Source organism: Grus americana, chromosome 12, assembly GCF_028858705.1.
Source record: "Grus americana isolate bGruAme1 chromosome 12, bGruAme1.mat, whole genome shotgun sequence".
NCBI classification, from domain to species: Eukaryota; Metazoa; Chordata; class Aves; order Gruiformes; family Gruidae; genus Grus; species Grus americana.
In genome coordinates this window covers 22,634,319-22,650,239 of record NC_072863.1, presented here as the reverse complement: position 1 = coordinate 22,650,239, position 15,921 = coordinate 22,634,319, and the positions used below count along the sequence as shown (strand labels likewise).

The 15,921-nt window shown below is 50.8% G+C and overlaps 1 protein-coding gene across 9 annotated transcripts in view; it reads right to left on the bottom strand.

Annotated features, from left to right (window-relative positions):
* Positions 1 to 15,575, bottom strand: part of LOC129211979 (exocyst complex component 1-like) — a 28,782-nt gene extending 13,207 nt beyond the window's left edge. Inside the window, exons 1-7 of one of the 9 annotated variants that reach the window (XM_054839862.1) lie at positions 15,522 to 15,575; positions 12,481 to 12,688; positions 10,998 to 11,125; positions 10,006 to 10,137; positions 6,878 to 7,037; positions 5,874 to 6,070; positions 1,510 to 1,737 (exon numbers count right to left, since the gene is read on the bottom strand). In XM_054839862.1, coding sequence (XP_054695837.1) covers positions 1,510 to 1,737; positions 5,874 to 6,070; positions 6,878 to 7,037; positions 10,006 to 10,137; positions 10,998 to 11,125; positions 12,481 to 12,604 — 969 coding nt within the window. In that variant the 5' untranslated portion in view covers positions 12,605 to 12,688; positions 15,522 to 15,575. Of the gene's footprint in view, positions 1 to 1,509; positions 1,738 to 5,873; positions 6,071 to 6,877; positions 7,038 to 10,005; positions 10,138 to 10,997; positions 11,126 to 12,173; positions 12,689 to 14,170; positions 14,269 to 15,521 lie in introns of those variants that run through there. The other 8 variants (XM_054839869.1, XM_054839864.1, XM_054839861.1 and 5 more) reach the window with 8 other exon arrangements.
* Between the last annotated feature and the right edge of the window lie 346 nt (positions 15,576 to 15,921).

Genomic DNA, 15,921 nt, shown 5'->3' with positions numbered 1-15,921 from the left:
CAAGCACGGTCAGCTCATCCTTCCTCATCCCACCCAGAAGGCCGCTGGCTCGAAATAGCCAAGTGCCACCTTCAGCTGCCGGGCTGCATGAGTCCGTCAAGAAGACCATGCTGCTCTATCCCCACCAAAACCAAAGGTCTGCACGGTAACAACTGCAGCGGCTGCCAACCTCAGCGTGAGTTTCCGAAGGGCCGGCACCTCTGGGATCACTGCTGGCTGCAAAGTGGTGGGGAGGAGAAAGAAAAAAGCTAAGGAAACTGCAGCTTGAGTTACTCAGAAATTAAAATGTCAATGGCATAGAGGTCACCGTAAGCAGTGGAAGTGAGGATTAGCTGTGCTATTACAGCACAGGTCTTGCATTTATGGTATGTTATGTTTGTAAATAATTTGCTTTCCCATATTCCCAGAGCTCATCGAGAGTCTTTTCACTGGCTGTGCTGCCCCCTGCACCAGCGTCTCTGCGGCCATGAGGTTCTGCAGAGAAAAGCTCCTTACTCCACAACGGATGCTGAGACGGGCTGATGTGTACAGAGTCCACACTGACTTAACAGTTAAGTTACCTTCAAGGGTGAGGAAAAAAAAAAAAGGAAAAAAATAAAAGAAATAAAGCAAAGGAGAGAAAAGGAATGGGGAAACTGCCATCAGTGGGAAGAGAAGCAACAGAGTCCCTGGACAAACAGGCTCTCCAGGGCAACAGGGAGTCCCCAGAATGCTTTTCCCACAGTTGATGTACAGTTTGCCTCAGGACCCGCTCAAAGTCCCCAGGGGTTTCTCTGCGTGTGAGGTTATCAGTGCTGGTGGGAGCACCCTTTGACCAGGGGTGGGTGTTGCACACTCTGGCTCTAATTGCTCATTAAGTACTGCGCTTTCATATTCCCGGGTAATGATGATTGGCTATTGAAATGACTGTTATCTACTAATGAGAGCTGGTTTTCCATAGTACAAAGATGTAGACTGAAAGCTACCAAGCGAAGGGAGGAAGAAAGCAACTACCCTCAGTGACAACTGCTTCCCACAAGAAACCCCACAAACCAGACATAGGACCACCTGGAACTTGAAGGCACAAGGCTGGGAGGATCTCAGTGCTTTGGGTGCAAGGGTAAAAGCACTGCTCCAGCAGCCCCTCAGCCTGTAAGAAGGTGGTCCCAAAGCTGATAATGAAAGACAGACCGCAGCATCCCAACCGAAAGGCTGCAGAGCTGCGTTTGGAAGGTCCTCGGCATGACATCATTTGAGGCTCATCTTGCCCATGAAAAGGACTTTCAGGGACCCCTCTTACAGCCCTGGACCAGAGTGAGGGTACTGAACTTCGTGTCTGCTGCAGGTCTAGCTGTAGCTCATCCCAGCTGTGTGGCCGTCCTTACATTATCAAGACAACAAAGTCCCTCATTTCTAGGCCAGGGAAGCCCTGTAGACAGATCATAGTTTTCAGAGTGTTTGAGGCTCACTGAAAGTTTTTTCTAATAGATTCAACAGGCTGAAGATTTATGTCTTTGCAAATCCACATACCGTGAGGAAGAGGATCTCATCCATCAGCCTTGTCTTGTTGGAATTGATGCGATGCAGCAAGGAGTTTTCCTGGTAGATGTGGTCCATCTCCTGCTTCACGCTTCCCAATAACTCATCATAGATCTGCAAGGTCTCCTCCACTCTGGCCACCTCTGCCAGGGCCTCGTCAATGGAGCTCATCAGCTGTGTCACCCGCTTCTCAGAAGAGATAATGGCTCTAAGGTTGGCCTGTGGAATGGAGAAACAGAGGGCTTCAGCACTGTGGGAGGGACCAATCACCACCATCTCAGAGTCAAATACCCTGACCTTCACCCTCCCAAGTCGAAGCAGAAACCCTATTATTAAACCGTGCAAAATGCTGTTACAATCGCAGCTGTCCTGCATCGCGACCTGCACAAGGTCAACGCCTGATCTTTGCACTTGGTTAAACTCTACATCAGCACCCACCTCTAAGTCCCGAGTGCCAGGGCAGAACTAAACCCTCCCCTGAGCAAGGTGTACGCTCAGAGGACTTTCATCTGCCACAGCAAAGAGGTTACTGCGGAGTCACCGGGCAAATCCGACCACGAGCAGAATACAGTCCGTGAAGGTTCGGAGAGGGTGCCAAGCCCCGCTGGCTTCTGCACCCCACTTTCCCCGCTGTGCGCTAGCAAAGTCCCAAGTGGACCCTGCACGGAGTCTCCAACCCTCAATCCCCACAACTGGTGAAGTCCCCCTGAGGAACCTGGGTGTCCATCCCACGATATTTGTAAGGAAACACGCCAGCTTTGCAGACCACGGCCATGCCAAGTGCCCGTCACAGCACATTTAGCACAGCTCTGGGCATTGCCGCTGCTGCCAGGGTGTTACCCAGCTGAGCTGCTCTGGCAGTGGAATTAATAAACAGTTAAATCATGCATGAGACATGCACATATATATGTCTCTAATATGGAAAGTGAAAGTGCCTAGGGAGGTCTCGGGCGTTTGTTTTGACTGGTGCTAGAGATGATAACAGCGCGTTAATCGCTGCTGACAAGCCCCGCTAGAGATTAACTGCTTCAAAATGTTAATTGTATTGTTTTCAGGGCCTATGTACCGTGCGGGATATCAAAGAAAACAATCAATAGACACGGGCCTGGGAGGCGTGAGGCTTCCAGGCTGCTATTTTTCTCTCCATTAATAAAGCTTTTAAAGAAGTTTGTCTTTGCTGTTATTTCAATTATCTGACATCTTTCAGAAGAACGACAGAAGCATCTGCACCCCCCCCAGTACACCCTGCGCTCCTCTCGCCGGTGGGAAATGATGAGAGGAAGAGAAGCAAAGTCTTGTCGACCCAAGTCAGGTTTCTGTGGCTTGGACCTACCCTGTGCTCCGAATTAGAAATGTGTCTGAAATCACAGTAGATGCCGGGCATCTGCAATCCCTGCGTTAAGGAGATTCTCTTCTTCAAGCTCCACCTGCATTGCTATCGGGATAAAGATGAGCCGGCAGCTCCAGCTCCCGAGGTGCTACACGCAGGATGAGATGCTGGAGCAGCGCGGAGGAGCTCCTGAAACATGTGAGAGCCGCTCTGCAGCGCACACCTGGACTGGGAAAGCACGGATTACACTCTCCTGTGACAAACGTAGCGCCGTTTGGGGAAAGTGTGGGAGAAAGGACTGTGGGGAACGGCTTCGGATGTAGGCAAGGGGTCTGGAAAGGTCAGAGGAATGCTGTAGAAAAGAAAAGCCTGAGATCACAGCAAACAGAGCAAAGCATCTCTATCATATATACCCCGCTGCGAAGCGATGCGGCTTTCCCACGGGGAGCCCAGTGATGCCAGCAGGCTCCGCAGTCGGATTCGAAGCCGGGCTTGCTAATGCACGCAGTACTCACCACCCAAAGCACCGGCGATGCTGAGGGAACGCTCCTTTTGCCCAGAGCCCAGCCAGCCTCCGCGGGCCGGTGCGAGGGAGCAAACAGCCCCGCTCCCAGACTGCTGCTTTCCAGCCGCACGCCAGGGACCCGCCGGGCTCTGCCCGGAGCTTCACATTTTATTAAATGTTCCTAAATTACAGCCATAAACCTCCCGCGAGCCTGTCACCGCCGCGCCTTCGGATTGTCTTATTAGGGCTTAACAGACCCGGGGGGGGTTTGCCTAGAGCAAAGCATCACCGGTGACATCGGAGATGCTCTCCGGAGAATCGCCGCTCGGGTAAGGTAATAACCCTGCTGCTAGAGACGGCACAAAGCTGCCGGGAGCTGCCTGCGTTTCAGCAGGTGCCGGGATCCTGCGAGTACGTAGGAATACCAATGTCAAAATCAGAGCTCGCGGGCTCCCAGGCGCCCCGGCCGTGCTTTCCTGCCCTCCCAAGCAGACAAGCGCTGCCTTGCCGTTGGCGCAGCGTTTCGCGACCCCCAGAAGAGATGGGTTAGCAGAAGGTGATTAGTATTGTGAGAGGAGGACAAGGTGTTATCACTGGGATGTGGGGAAAAACATTTAAATATATGCATGTGCCAGTCTAACTTGCTGGTATTAATAGCACTTAATGTCATAGATTAAACCTTGGAAATAGAAACATCTCATTAATTAATTTGTATTAGCAATAAGTGACATTTACTCATTAGAGGGCATTAAAATAATGTATTCGTCAGCGCCTTTCATCTCAAAGAAATAGAGATTTATTAGCTACACTCATGGGGTGTTTTACAGCCGGGAAATAGAGTTGCAAAGTGCCTGTATGACTTGCCGAGAGCAAACAGGAACAGACCTCCGGAGTTTGGTCCTCCAGATTAACTACTACGTTTCCAAGTGTAGTAAGTCACGTATAACTACAAACTGGGAATGCAGCAAACACTGGAGCTAAAGGAGGTTAGATTTAGGGTTTGTGGTTTCTTGTATGTTTTAGGATATTTCTTTTGGCTTCTTTTCTCCCTTTGTTCTTCAGCTACCTACCCATAAAATGCTAACACCAGATATATTAGCATAAGATAAATCCTCAAAGCAGCTATTGCATTATTTTGCTCCAGCACTCAAAGCAGCAAGTTATTCTCCGCAGAAATGCAATTAAAATGCAGCAACTCTAATAAAGTAAATAAAGCTCACTAGTCTGAAAATAATGTGTGCCTTCTCCATTGGCCCTTTCTACTACAGTTTATCTTTTACTTTTTATCTCCTCCCAGCTCAGTTTCACTTTTCCCTCTTTTTTCTCCCTACCTGCTGCTTTTCCTTCTGCAGGGATCATTGTTGGCCCTTTCCTTTTCTTCCAGGCATCCCTGCCTGTCAGACCCCCGTTTCTGCTCTTCAGCACCCCCCACTTTTCACATGCACTTCCATCTCCTCCATCCCTGCTCAGCAGCCTTTATCCTTCCTACCCAGCTTTTCTCTGTTCTCCCCTTCCCGAGGTAACTAACACACTTGTGCTCAAGTTAAAAAAAAAACAAAAACCCCAACCCACCACCCACAAAACCCCTGAAATAACAGGAATTTTTGCTGTTTCTGTGATAGCCCTCATGGCAACGTGGCAGGACCCATCCCCACTGCTTCTGCACGTCCTGCTTGCGGATGGCCGCGCTGGACCAGGCACGCCGTGAGCTGCAGACCCGGCTGCGGATTCGGCGGGAGCCTGGGGAGCTCTCGGTGCCCCGAGATGCCTGGCACGCTAACCCTCCCCATGGGACACCCGGCGCCGTGTGCAGACAGGGAGGGGAAGATGTACAGCGTGGGCATCGTCACCACATTTTCCCCTTGGGACGGTTCCTGTAAATCATTTCCAGACGCGGTTAAGGCTGTGGGATTGCTCAAGGTCGCTGCTGACCACTGAGCTGGCTGGAGGCACAGCTTGTAGACTCAGCACTAAGGGCCAGAGGCAACAGCCCAAGACAAATTTCTTCTGCACTGGTGACTACGGATGCTCCTAATTCACACCACGTGGGACACAGAGACCTTGTGCGCAACGTGAAGGAGATCCCAGAGCTCCCCCGTCTCTTCCACCTCCCTCAGCCAGCCCCGGAGCACCCCACTTCATTTTGACCCTGACCCATCCCCGTGCTGCTCCAGAAATGAAAATCCCTCACAGCTACACGTCCACGTGCAGCCGGGCTCCACGTCCCTCCCCGCAGCTGGGTCTGTGCCACTGTTTTGTTTCACTCCTTTCCAAAACCGACAGTGGGCTTCCTCTACCCCGAGCTGGTCAGTCACCACGTTCATCGGAGAGACACCACTCGAGCCAACATCTCAGGGGTGATGCCTTTTGAGCTGACATAGCACAGCACCGAGGTGACTTTCTCTCGGGCCAAGTGCTCTCAGCAAACGAAAGACCTGCCGATACCCAGAGACTCAATCCAGTGCCCCTACACTGCAGACACCTTCTTTTCGGTTGAGTCGCAGCCCTTCGCGCCCTTACCTCATCCAGCACCTGGAGATCGTTGCTTAGCTGCTCTGCAAAGGCCACCGAGTTGTTCACAAGGGGCTCGTACTCCTCCATCAGCTTCAACACGTCGGCAGCTTCCTTCGGTGTCATCTCCTGGTAGGCGCTGAGCTCCTCCTGGCTCTCAGTCTCCTCAGTGTCCTTCCTGTCTTCTTGGGACCTTTGTCTCCCTGCTTGAAGAGGAGGAGATGTGGAGATGGCCTAAGCCCTCTAGTTATGTCATTTTATTAGCTAATATTAGCCCCAGGGGTCCCGTTGAGTCCAAGTGACATGAGTCCAGCGGTCTCGGTCTGCTGGTCAGTTGGGATAAGATCACAGCACGGAGCAAAGAAAGACGCGGATGGGATAAAGGGTCAGCTTTGTAAAAGGGACAAAACGGACATTTGGAGTTTTATTGGAGTTCTGGTTGTGTTTTTACTTGCTCACCTCTCTAGGACTGTGTGTTGGGGCACGTTGATATGTTTGTTATACAAAGCTGAGACAAATTTCAGAGAGGAACAGGCTTCTTCTGATCAAATATACTGATAGCCACGTGTTGTAGAGTAAAATATATTTTTATATCCGTATTTCATATATCTTTATATCCATACATATCTGTATTTCTTGCTATACTGCTGGGGAATGTTACCATGCAGCCGGCCAGTCTCCCCCTGGCCTGACATTACCAACACTTTACCGCTCACCTTCCCCAACCCAGAGTGCAGGTAGCACCTCTGGAGATAAGATAAACTCTCCATCTATTTTTCTTCCCAGCCTAGCACTGCGTCTCCTCGGCAAGGGTCAGTGGATAAATCAGACGACTGTGCCTCCAGATACACGAAACATGGATCCTCCTGCTTCCCTCTCACTGGTACCCACCTCAGCATCTCCCGTCATCCGCATTCACTGTTGGGAATTTATTCACCACCCCTTCCTAAAGTGATGATAGCGATGATGCAAAAAACCCAAACCAGTCTGAGTGTGACAAGGAAACTAATTACCTTCGGCTGCACAAGAGGGGACATTCACAAAGGTGACAGAGCTGGCGAGGAATCTGTGGTTCAGCTTCCACAAGCATCTGATAAAGGTTTTCTTCTCGTCAAAGCTGCTAGCGGTCCACTTGTAAACCTTATCGAACTGCAGATCAAAATCCAGGCTTGCCTAGATGTCAACAGTTAATTACCACATCAATTATACGCCGCTTGCCACACCACACGCACTCAGCACAGGTTTGTAGCACATTGTAATGGCAGGTGCCGAACGTTGGAAAACACCTTGCGCAGCGGGAGGAAGAACACCTCCTGGTTGAAGGAGGGAAGGAGACCACCCAGCAAAAAGCCTGGCTGGCATAGGTGACCCCAGGGAGCCCAGTGCCACCGGCCACATCATGCCGATGACTAGACCGGGTTTGGCGGAGCTGCGCAGGCATAGCCAGACTCAGATCTGGTGAAGGGCTAAAATGGGCTGTTGCCCCCAACATCCCCCGATGCCATGGACACCGACCGTGCCATGCCCAGGGTAACTGTTGTCAGCAGTTTGATTTGAAGTCTTGCAATCAGTGAACCCCCTGACAAGCTCTGTATTTCCAAGCTGACAGCAGGAGACCCCTCCAGTGAACAGCAAACCCTCCCTCGTATTTCCTTCCTGCAGGTGCAGACATCTTTCCCTGGACTTCTGCTGCTATCCCAGAGCAGCTGGGTAGGATTTGAGAGGTATGTTCATGGCACTTGGCAAATAATCATAGGCGTGATAAAAGCACTGAAAATAAAAGGGTGTACGGCAGTTCTGACCCTAGAAGTGGTTGTCAGGACACCCGTAGTGGGTCAGACCAAGTTCCAGCGTCCAGATCCAGCATGCTGATTTCAGCCTATATAAATCCCTCACCTTTCACTGCAGGTTTTAGGGGATGAACACTGATGAATTTTGACAGTGTCCAGTGGCAGATGCTTGAGAGAAAAAGCATTCAGAAGGCAAGCCCAGAGTTATATTGCCTTCAGGATTCCCTGCCAGCCTCCAGCAGCCCGTGACCTAGCAGCTCACCGAGCCAGAGGTTGCATCCACAGCGCTGTGTTTAACAGCCCTTGAAGGACCTGCTGTCCCTGATCTCCTCTAATGGCTTTTTGAACTTATTCGTAGCGTTGGCATCTACAGCATCCTGTGGCAATAAGCTCTGCAGCGCAACGACGTGCTGAATGAGAAAGCTCCAATAACTGGAGTTAAGCATCCAGGGTAAGCTCAGCACCCACCCTGCCTCCCACTGCAGATATTCCCCTCCGCAATCCTCATCCAACCTGAAATCTCAAACCTCTCTTCACTCAAGAATTGGAAACACCCAGAGAAAACCCAGAAACAGGCTTCCGCAAGCTCAGTCCTGAAACCCCCCCAGCAGCGCTGTGGTATCACGCGTGCTTCACCTGGCATCTCCCAGCGGCCCCATTGCCTGGCAGGGGAAGGTCACCCGAGATAACAGGAGCATGGACTGGGGAAAAAAGAAGAAAAAGCACCCTTGGCATTTCCCCGTGTTGTTTTCATCCATGTAAGTGTCAATATTGCTACATCTGTCTTTTCCCAAAGGACATGTAGTCTCACGGAGGGGAAACTACAGCCACAGAAGACTGAGGTTTTGCCACAAAGTGGTATCTAAGTGGAGAGAATAAGGGAGGTTGCTGAACTGGGAACATCCCACAGAAAGAAACCCCTTCCTGCTCCATCTCATTAGCTCTGCCGCACAGCGTGATCTCACCTTCTGGAGAACTTAGAAGCCGCACTTATACTTATCGATACTGATCATCATAACAGACATAGAGTTTATGAGGATTGATGCAGTCCTACGACACTTCAAGGGTCGCTTTCTAAACACCTGGAAGCAATACATCACGCCCCCGCGTTGCTTTGCAGGCTCGGTAGCAGCCCCTGCAGCAGCGCGGAGCAGCGATGTCTGGAGGAGGAATTCACAGCGTGCGTGGTTTATAGCAGGGGAGGAATTCACAGCGCGCGTGGTTTATAGCAGGGGAGGAATTCACAGCGCACGTGGTTTATAGCATGCCTTATGAGGAGCTATTAAAGCAGGGAGGCATCCGTTAACCGCTCCATAAATATTAACGCTGTTTTGGTCAAGGGAGCTGTAGCTTTAAGCACCGCTGGACTTGCAGTGTCAGGACTTTGCTGGTGCCAGGGAACAGAGGGCTTCCCAGCGCACCAGGGCAGACCTGACGACCAAGCCTTTGCTGTGCGTACTGAATATCAACCCGCAAGCTGGGGTTTGCCTGTGCTCGACACTATCTGCTAAGCAACAGAGGAGAGCGCTTGTTTTTTGATTTCCATGGACCTGCCAAGCCATTGCAACAGGAAGGGACCATGCTGACTTAAGCACTGGGCTGCACTGGGGAGCGTGCCTCCGTGGTGGGACCTTGAGAGATGTCGACACGTCCTGGCTGCAGCCTACTGCTTCAGCCTCTCCTCTGCCTGGGGACCTCGTGCAGCAGCTTCAGCTGGTGAGCAGATCCCATTGTAGGAATGGTATGGAGAAATCTGGCTGCCTGCATTCAAGAAAGATCAATTCAGCCTGGAAGAGGTAAGGAAGAGGGCTCCAGGCATGATAAAGGGAAGAGAGAAGTCAACGCAGAAGAGGAGACTAAGGGGTCAGTCTGCTTAGCCTGCCAGAAGGAAGGTCAATAGGGGAGGTGACTGCAATCTAAAAACACATCTGCAAAGGAGAAGAGCTGTCTAACCTAAAGGACAGCCATGGCACAAGCGCAAACGGGAATGATGTGGGTAGGAATACAGGCTCGGAGTCATAAGAAGGCTTTACCAATCGGGACAACCAAGTTCATTATTTGCCTGCCAGTAGGAGGGGGTTCAAAGATACACCAACACTTTAAGATAAAGTATGATCAGTTTTTCTCATTGGGATGGCAAGTGAGGGGGAAAGGACTGAAAATCCTGGAGGTGTCTTGTAATCCTAACTCCTCAGGAGCCAAAGCAGTTTAGAAGACTTGGTGGAGCCAGGCTCATCTGCTGGACGAGAGCTCAGGCAGGATGAAAGCATGTATTTCCTTGTGTACAGGAAAATGTAAGACAATGAGATATCAGTTCAGTTCTACCCACAGGATCAAGATGCCCTGCAAACCTGCAAATATGGTTTTCCTTTCAGACGTGCTGTGCAGATGTACTTTATTTGTCCTGGATGTAGAACTGGAAAGCTGTTCTTTTCCTCATTTATTTCTATGCTTGTGAGCACCCAGGCACCTTGCCAAAGCCCCTGGAACATTCACATTAATAAAAAAAGTAATTATAACAACTTTAACGACACTCTGCCAGCCGCAGCAGCAGAAAGGAAATATCTTGTCCAAGCTTTCTTGCCCAAAAACCTTCATGTCACCCTAAAAGCGCAGACTCACGCTGACTCCAGCTCTCCATAATCCTTCTTGCAGTAAATGCCTCCATTTAATCTTTAAATACCCTATGCAAATGTCTGTCAAGAAGCTTCGTCAACATGGATCGACAGATGGGCCTGACAATGTGTTCTGCAAATGCTGGAGACCTGACAAGAGCAGTGCTTTGCAGCCCGTCTCTCCAGCCTCTGAGGGTTGCTGCAAAGAGCCTCAGGAGGTCTTCTGCCTGAGGGATGAGGAGAGTTTGCCCACTGATTTTGACGGAAGGTCTCACCCTGGTCATTATTTTGCCAGCCTGACATTTCTTAATTTAGAGAGGGATAACTCAGGAGGAAGTCATTCCAGCCTCAGCATCCCGGGCACAGGCATCTCCCTGGAAGACATCATCCAAAAGCACTGATGTAGGATGGAGGACCCATCCAGTGAGAGACCCCAGTTCACCACATGCTAGGAAACAGCTCTGAGGGAAGGCAGAAAGCTTTTAAATGTTTTTGATGGTGGTTGTTTCCTCAAAATTAGCATCATTCATGCTGGTTCAGTCCTATATTAGGAATCACACACACACACACACATCCCCCCCTGCTGCTCTTCCCACCATCTAAACGTATGGTCTGAACTCCAGAGGACCCAAATCCCCCTGTGGATCCTGGCCTGTGTCTCCTTCATATCCATATCTCTCCCCCATGACCAGTTCTACCCTTTGCCATGGAAGGAAAATCAGTCCTACCTGATTGAGAGTCTTGCCATCTACCAGCTTCAGCTCTGCTAAGGGCCACCTGTAGGCTATCTTGTACTGCTCTCCTCGGTCTACCTTGACCTTCACCAGAAACGGCTGCATTGGCCTAAAGGTGTCCACTGAGGATGAGGGACAGGAGAAAAAAAACAAACAACAACCCACAATATTATTGTTAGCCCCGTACACAACAGCTCAGTTGAGTGGAAAGCTACAGATGGACACGCAGACACTGATTCTGCATTGTGGTTCTATGGAGAGATGCTACAGGGTTTCTACTGACTTTTCTCTTCATCGAGTATTTACATATGGGAAGCGCTCTCTGGGGTCTAATCCAGAAAACCTTGACGTCTAGGGAGGGATTCCCAATAATTTCAATGAGTTTTAAGCCAGGTCATTGTGCTCTACACAAGGCACAAGTAATACCTCAGCAAGATCCAAATGTGACGGGAACAGGGTGCCCTAGTGCAATGAGATTTATCATCGTCACATACCAGATTGCTGGCCCTAACAACAAAACGCACCGCACTGTTTGGCCGATACCCACACTCACGCACCTCATCAAAAACCAATTCCAGTGCCAATTAGCTTACAGTCACCTCTTGCTTCATCTGGGAGGTGCTCACCGTACATCATTCTGGCTGTTATAATTCAGATCTCCTGTAGGAGCTGGGTATCTCCAGGTATCTCCAGAAAGCGGACACGGACTGTTCCAGGGGTAACTCATGTATTTTAGATGCTAATTATAGGGCGGCTACATCATCCCTTGGAGATATTCCTCCTGCCCTCCACTGACTACAGAGGGAGTTGAAGCACATCATTTAGGTCAGAAATTAATCCTGTAGTAGGTGACTATGCTATCTAGAAGCTCGTTGGCAGGAAAGTCTCTCCTTTTCTAAGTTTGTCAAGCAAATCTACGCTAACAACTTCTCAGGAGTGATTGAGCAACTGGAAAAGCATAGACCAAAGGAGACGGAAAATTTCCCGAAGCACTTGCAACTTTGGGTCCTAATCAAATAGCTACTTACTCCTGAAACATCTGGGTGCTGTTAAAACTTTCACCAAAGCTATGGAGAGACAGAATGAGGCTGTAACGCTGTGTTAGAATGGTTTGTTGCTGACCTCTAATGACAGATTTGATGCAAATGGTAAAAAAAAAAATAATCTTACATTGGTGGAGGGAGCAATCCGGCAGACCCCAGCTCTCTCCAGCCAGCTAAAGACCATCCGACACTCGAGAAGGAATTTGTGCTTTTGCTGCCAGTTCTTGACAAACTATACTGACATGGCACAGGTCCTGTCTTTGGATTACGATTTGCTTCATTTAATCTTAAAATACAGCACTCCAAGTAGTGGTCATACCTCTTCTCCCAAATTAGAAAAAGAGCCATCAGAGGCCAAACTCTCTGACTAGGGCTGCGAGAAACCTCCCTGGGTTTGCAACTCAACCTGTCTCCCGGTCCCCCGGGGTTCTCACCCACAACACAGAGAATGGACATCTTCTTCTTCTTCCCTGTCTTCCAGACACGAATGGTTTCCAGCAGCCTCTTCTTCTGCGGGTTGAACACATCTTTTTCCAGCGAGCTCCAAAGAGAAGCCATGGTGATATCCGAACACGACAGCGAGCGGTACCTACGTGTGTCTCCTGGTGATGCTCGCGGTCACCGCGGGCTGTGCGGCACCTCCTGTGAAACACAAACAGGCTGGAGAGACGATCCACACGCCAGCTCCATTCGTCTCTGTTGTCTTGCAGACAGCGTGAATGTTAATTGTTGCAGACTTGAGGCCAGAAGGGCCTTTTATAATCAGCTGGTCTGAATTCCTGCCCAGCACAAGCAGGACACGCCAGCGCATCCAGCCCAATAAAGCCACAATAAAACTTTCTTAATTTCTTCAAAAAAACCATCCTTTTTGGTTCCAGCTCAGCATAGTGTCTTGAGCAACAGGACCACGTCCGCAGGCAGGCAAAACAGGTTAGCAGCTACGAGCAATCAATTGCCTGAGTATTTTTGCTGGCCCGCATTGTTTCAGCACTTACAGCTCAAGAAATCGCCCTCGTTGAGCTGGGGCGCCCTGCAATCAGCACGGGACGGACACACGTAACTGTGCAAGTCCCTGCTGCGACTGAAGGATCCCAGCTCCGCTTTGGGAGCTCAGATCTGGGGGATCCTGCCCCTCGGAGGTCCCGGGGGCTGTAGCTCAGCAGAAAGGCACAGCAACCCTGCGGTCCAGCTGCCCTGCCAGCGCGGTGCTGAGCAGCCCAAGCATGCAGAGACTCCGCTCACGGAACGCGGGGTGATGCCGGAGCCTTGCAGGAGCGAAAGCAGAGAGCTGGCTGCGGAGGGGGCTCAGGGGGGCTCGCAGGGTTGGGGGGGGGCAGGCGGCTTGCTCAGACATGTGCCTTGCAAGAGATGTTGTGCTGTCTCTCCCGTGCCAAGACGGCGTGGGGCTGGAAATGCACAGCCTCTGCAGCCTCCTCGGCCACATCCTGCCACCACAGCCCTGCACCCACCTTGCTGTGCCCTTGTGCTCCCCAAATCTCTTCCTCCTTGCCCTGGGCTGTGCTCTGCTCAGCAGCTCCCCCCCCACCGCGGACCTCCAGCTGCACTTCCTTCCTCCTCGGCTGACAGCTCTGGGATTCCCCGCTCCCTCCTCAGTCCCCTGAAAGACTCATTTTTGGAGAAATAGCAGGGGGAGAGGGGCCTCATGCCAGCCCCACTGCTTCCCCCTCCCCTTCCATCCCCAGTTCCCCCCTCCCACGGGTCCCTCTCCGGTCCCCTGCAGCCGCGCTGCCCAGGGCAGATGCTTCCCCAAAACGGCTGGCTCCCCTTCCCGAGCACCCCGCCTCGGTCCCCGGGGCTCGGATCCCGGAGCAGCAGAGGGAAAGGACCCCACGCAGAGCGGGAAAGCGCTTGCAGGTTTCACACGCTTGCTGTCTCCTTAGCAAATCAATATTAAGAGCCGGCGGCTCCTAAACTCCCAAGGAGAACCCAGCTCTTTTGGGCTTCCCCGGCTCCAAGCTGATCAGGTAATTACCCCGAAACAAGGGGATAGCGGAGGGAACCCGGAGCCCAAGTGCTGTCTCAGTTCCTGGGGCTGAGCCCCCGCTGCGGACTGCCAGGTTGTATCCCCCCAGCAAGCACCTGATGGCAAGTGCCTGCACCCACCTCTGAGACCTCCAGCCAGCTGAACAAGCGCAAATTTTTTGGTTTCACAGCCCAAGGGGAAACAACCCCCAACTTCTTCTCCCCCTCATTTTGCTTACGCGGCTGAATGCGCCTCTCCAGAGCCCGAGAATGGCTGCGATGCGCGTGCCTAAAAGTCACCTAAGGAAATCGCAGCTTTGAACCATCGCAGCATCTCCTGACGTTTTGCAAGCGTAACACGGCCACCGCTTTACAGACGAGGAGAGGGCAGTAAGAAAGGAACCTAATCCGGGGGATCTCTCCCGGCTGCCTCCTCAAAAGCAATGCTCAAAGGCGCCGGCGGAGGGTCCTGCCTCCGAGTCCAGCCCGCAGAGGTATTGAAGGAGGTATTGAAATACACTGATTCGGGTCAACCCCATGCAAGAAGGAAAGGATTTGTTTAAATCGCCTCAGCAAAAGCAGTGTTTTTAGCAAGAGGAGCGCGTTGCTTGTTCACAAACTTTTTTTTTTTTTTTTAAGCCACAATATTCTTACTCGTGTGAACACCCGGGAACAGCCAGCAGCCTTTGGTCCCGGTGGGGAGGGAATAAGCCAAGTGGCTACAAGAAAAGGTTGCATTTAATGGAAATGTTTTAGTAAGAATTAGGGTAAATAAAAACATAGACTGTAGGAAAAGAATAATATTTTGAAGACGCACTTTGAGTGTTTCCTAACAGAAATTCATTGTTATTGAAATTTACTGGTTGCTCTGCAATGAACTGAAACAAATGAAACCTTTAACATAGAGATGGGGCTTTCAGCTCAGCCACGTACTTAACGAGCTTGAAATCACATCTGCAATTATTTCAACTTTTTCTGCTATGGCTGTGACCAAAAAAAAAAAAAAAAAAGAGAAAAGAAAGCAAGCTGCTGCTAAAACGATTCTGTCACCAGAGCATCTCTTTGCATGCGGCCCCTCACCGGGTTATTTTGGTTTCTCCATCCCTGTCAGCTTTTCAGTCTCTCTGATGGCATTGACCTCCAGAGGCAGGCGGGACGGCAGCCCCCAGACCTGGCCGTCTACACCCGCTATTGCTTTCGGACCCACTAATTCGTTTATAATAGCACTTGAGCAGCAGCTACGGGAAAATGATTGAAAGCCGAAGTTAATGCCTGCGAAGTTAATGCAGAAAGCACAATACTTTCCACGGATGTAATTGAAAAGCTGTCTGCAGCGGAGCCAGTTAACCCCCCACCCCCCCTCGTTTTCTAGAGACTTAAAGATCTCAGTGAAACCTTCCTGAAATTTTCACAGAGGTGCACATCACCCATCCAGACAGCTGACAGCGAGGAAGAGCGCGTTAGCGAAAGGAAGAGCGTTCAAAGACGTTACCAGCCACGTCTTGCTGAGGATAAATTGCGGGACTTCAGTCGCAAGAAGCCTTAGAACAGGAAACGGTTTGCTGGTAAAATGAAAGCTTTAAGAGAAAAACAGGAAGCCTGAAGAACCTGAGCGAAGCCCGTGAGCTGTTGGCGTGAGGTCAGGGCAGGAAATCCCTCGTGCAAATGCTGTGGAGACCAGGTGCAGCTGAGAGCGAGCAGAGCGTCGGAGCAGCTGGAGACAAAGCGGGTTTTGACTAAAAGCGAAGCGACTGCCCTCCGTTCCCTCTCTGTTTCGTTCAAGAGAGTCAAAGTGCTGAGCGGAGAACAAGGGTGGTTCAGCCCCCAGTCGGATGCTGTACTTTAACAAAGGGTCCCAGAAACCTACAGGAGATTTGGGAGTCGGACAGGAT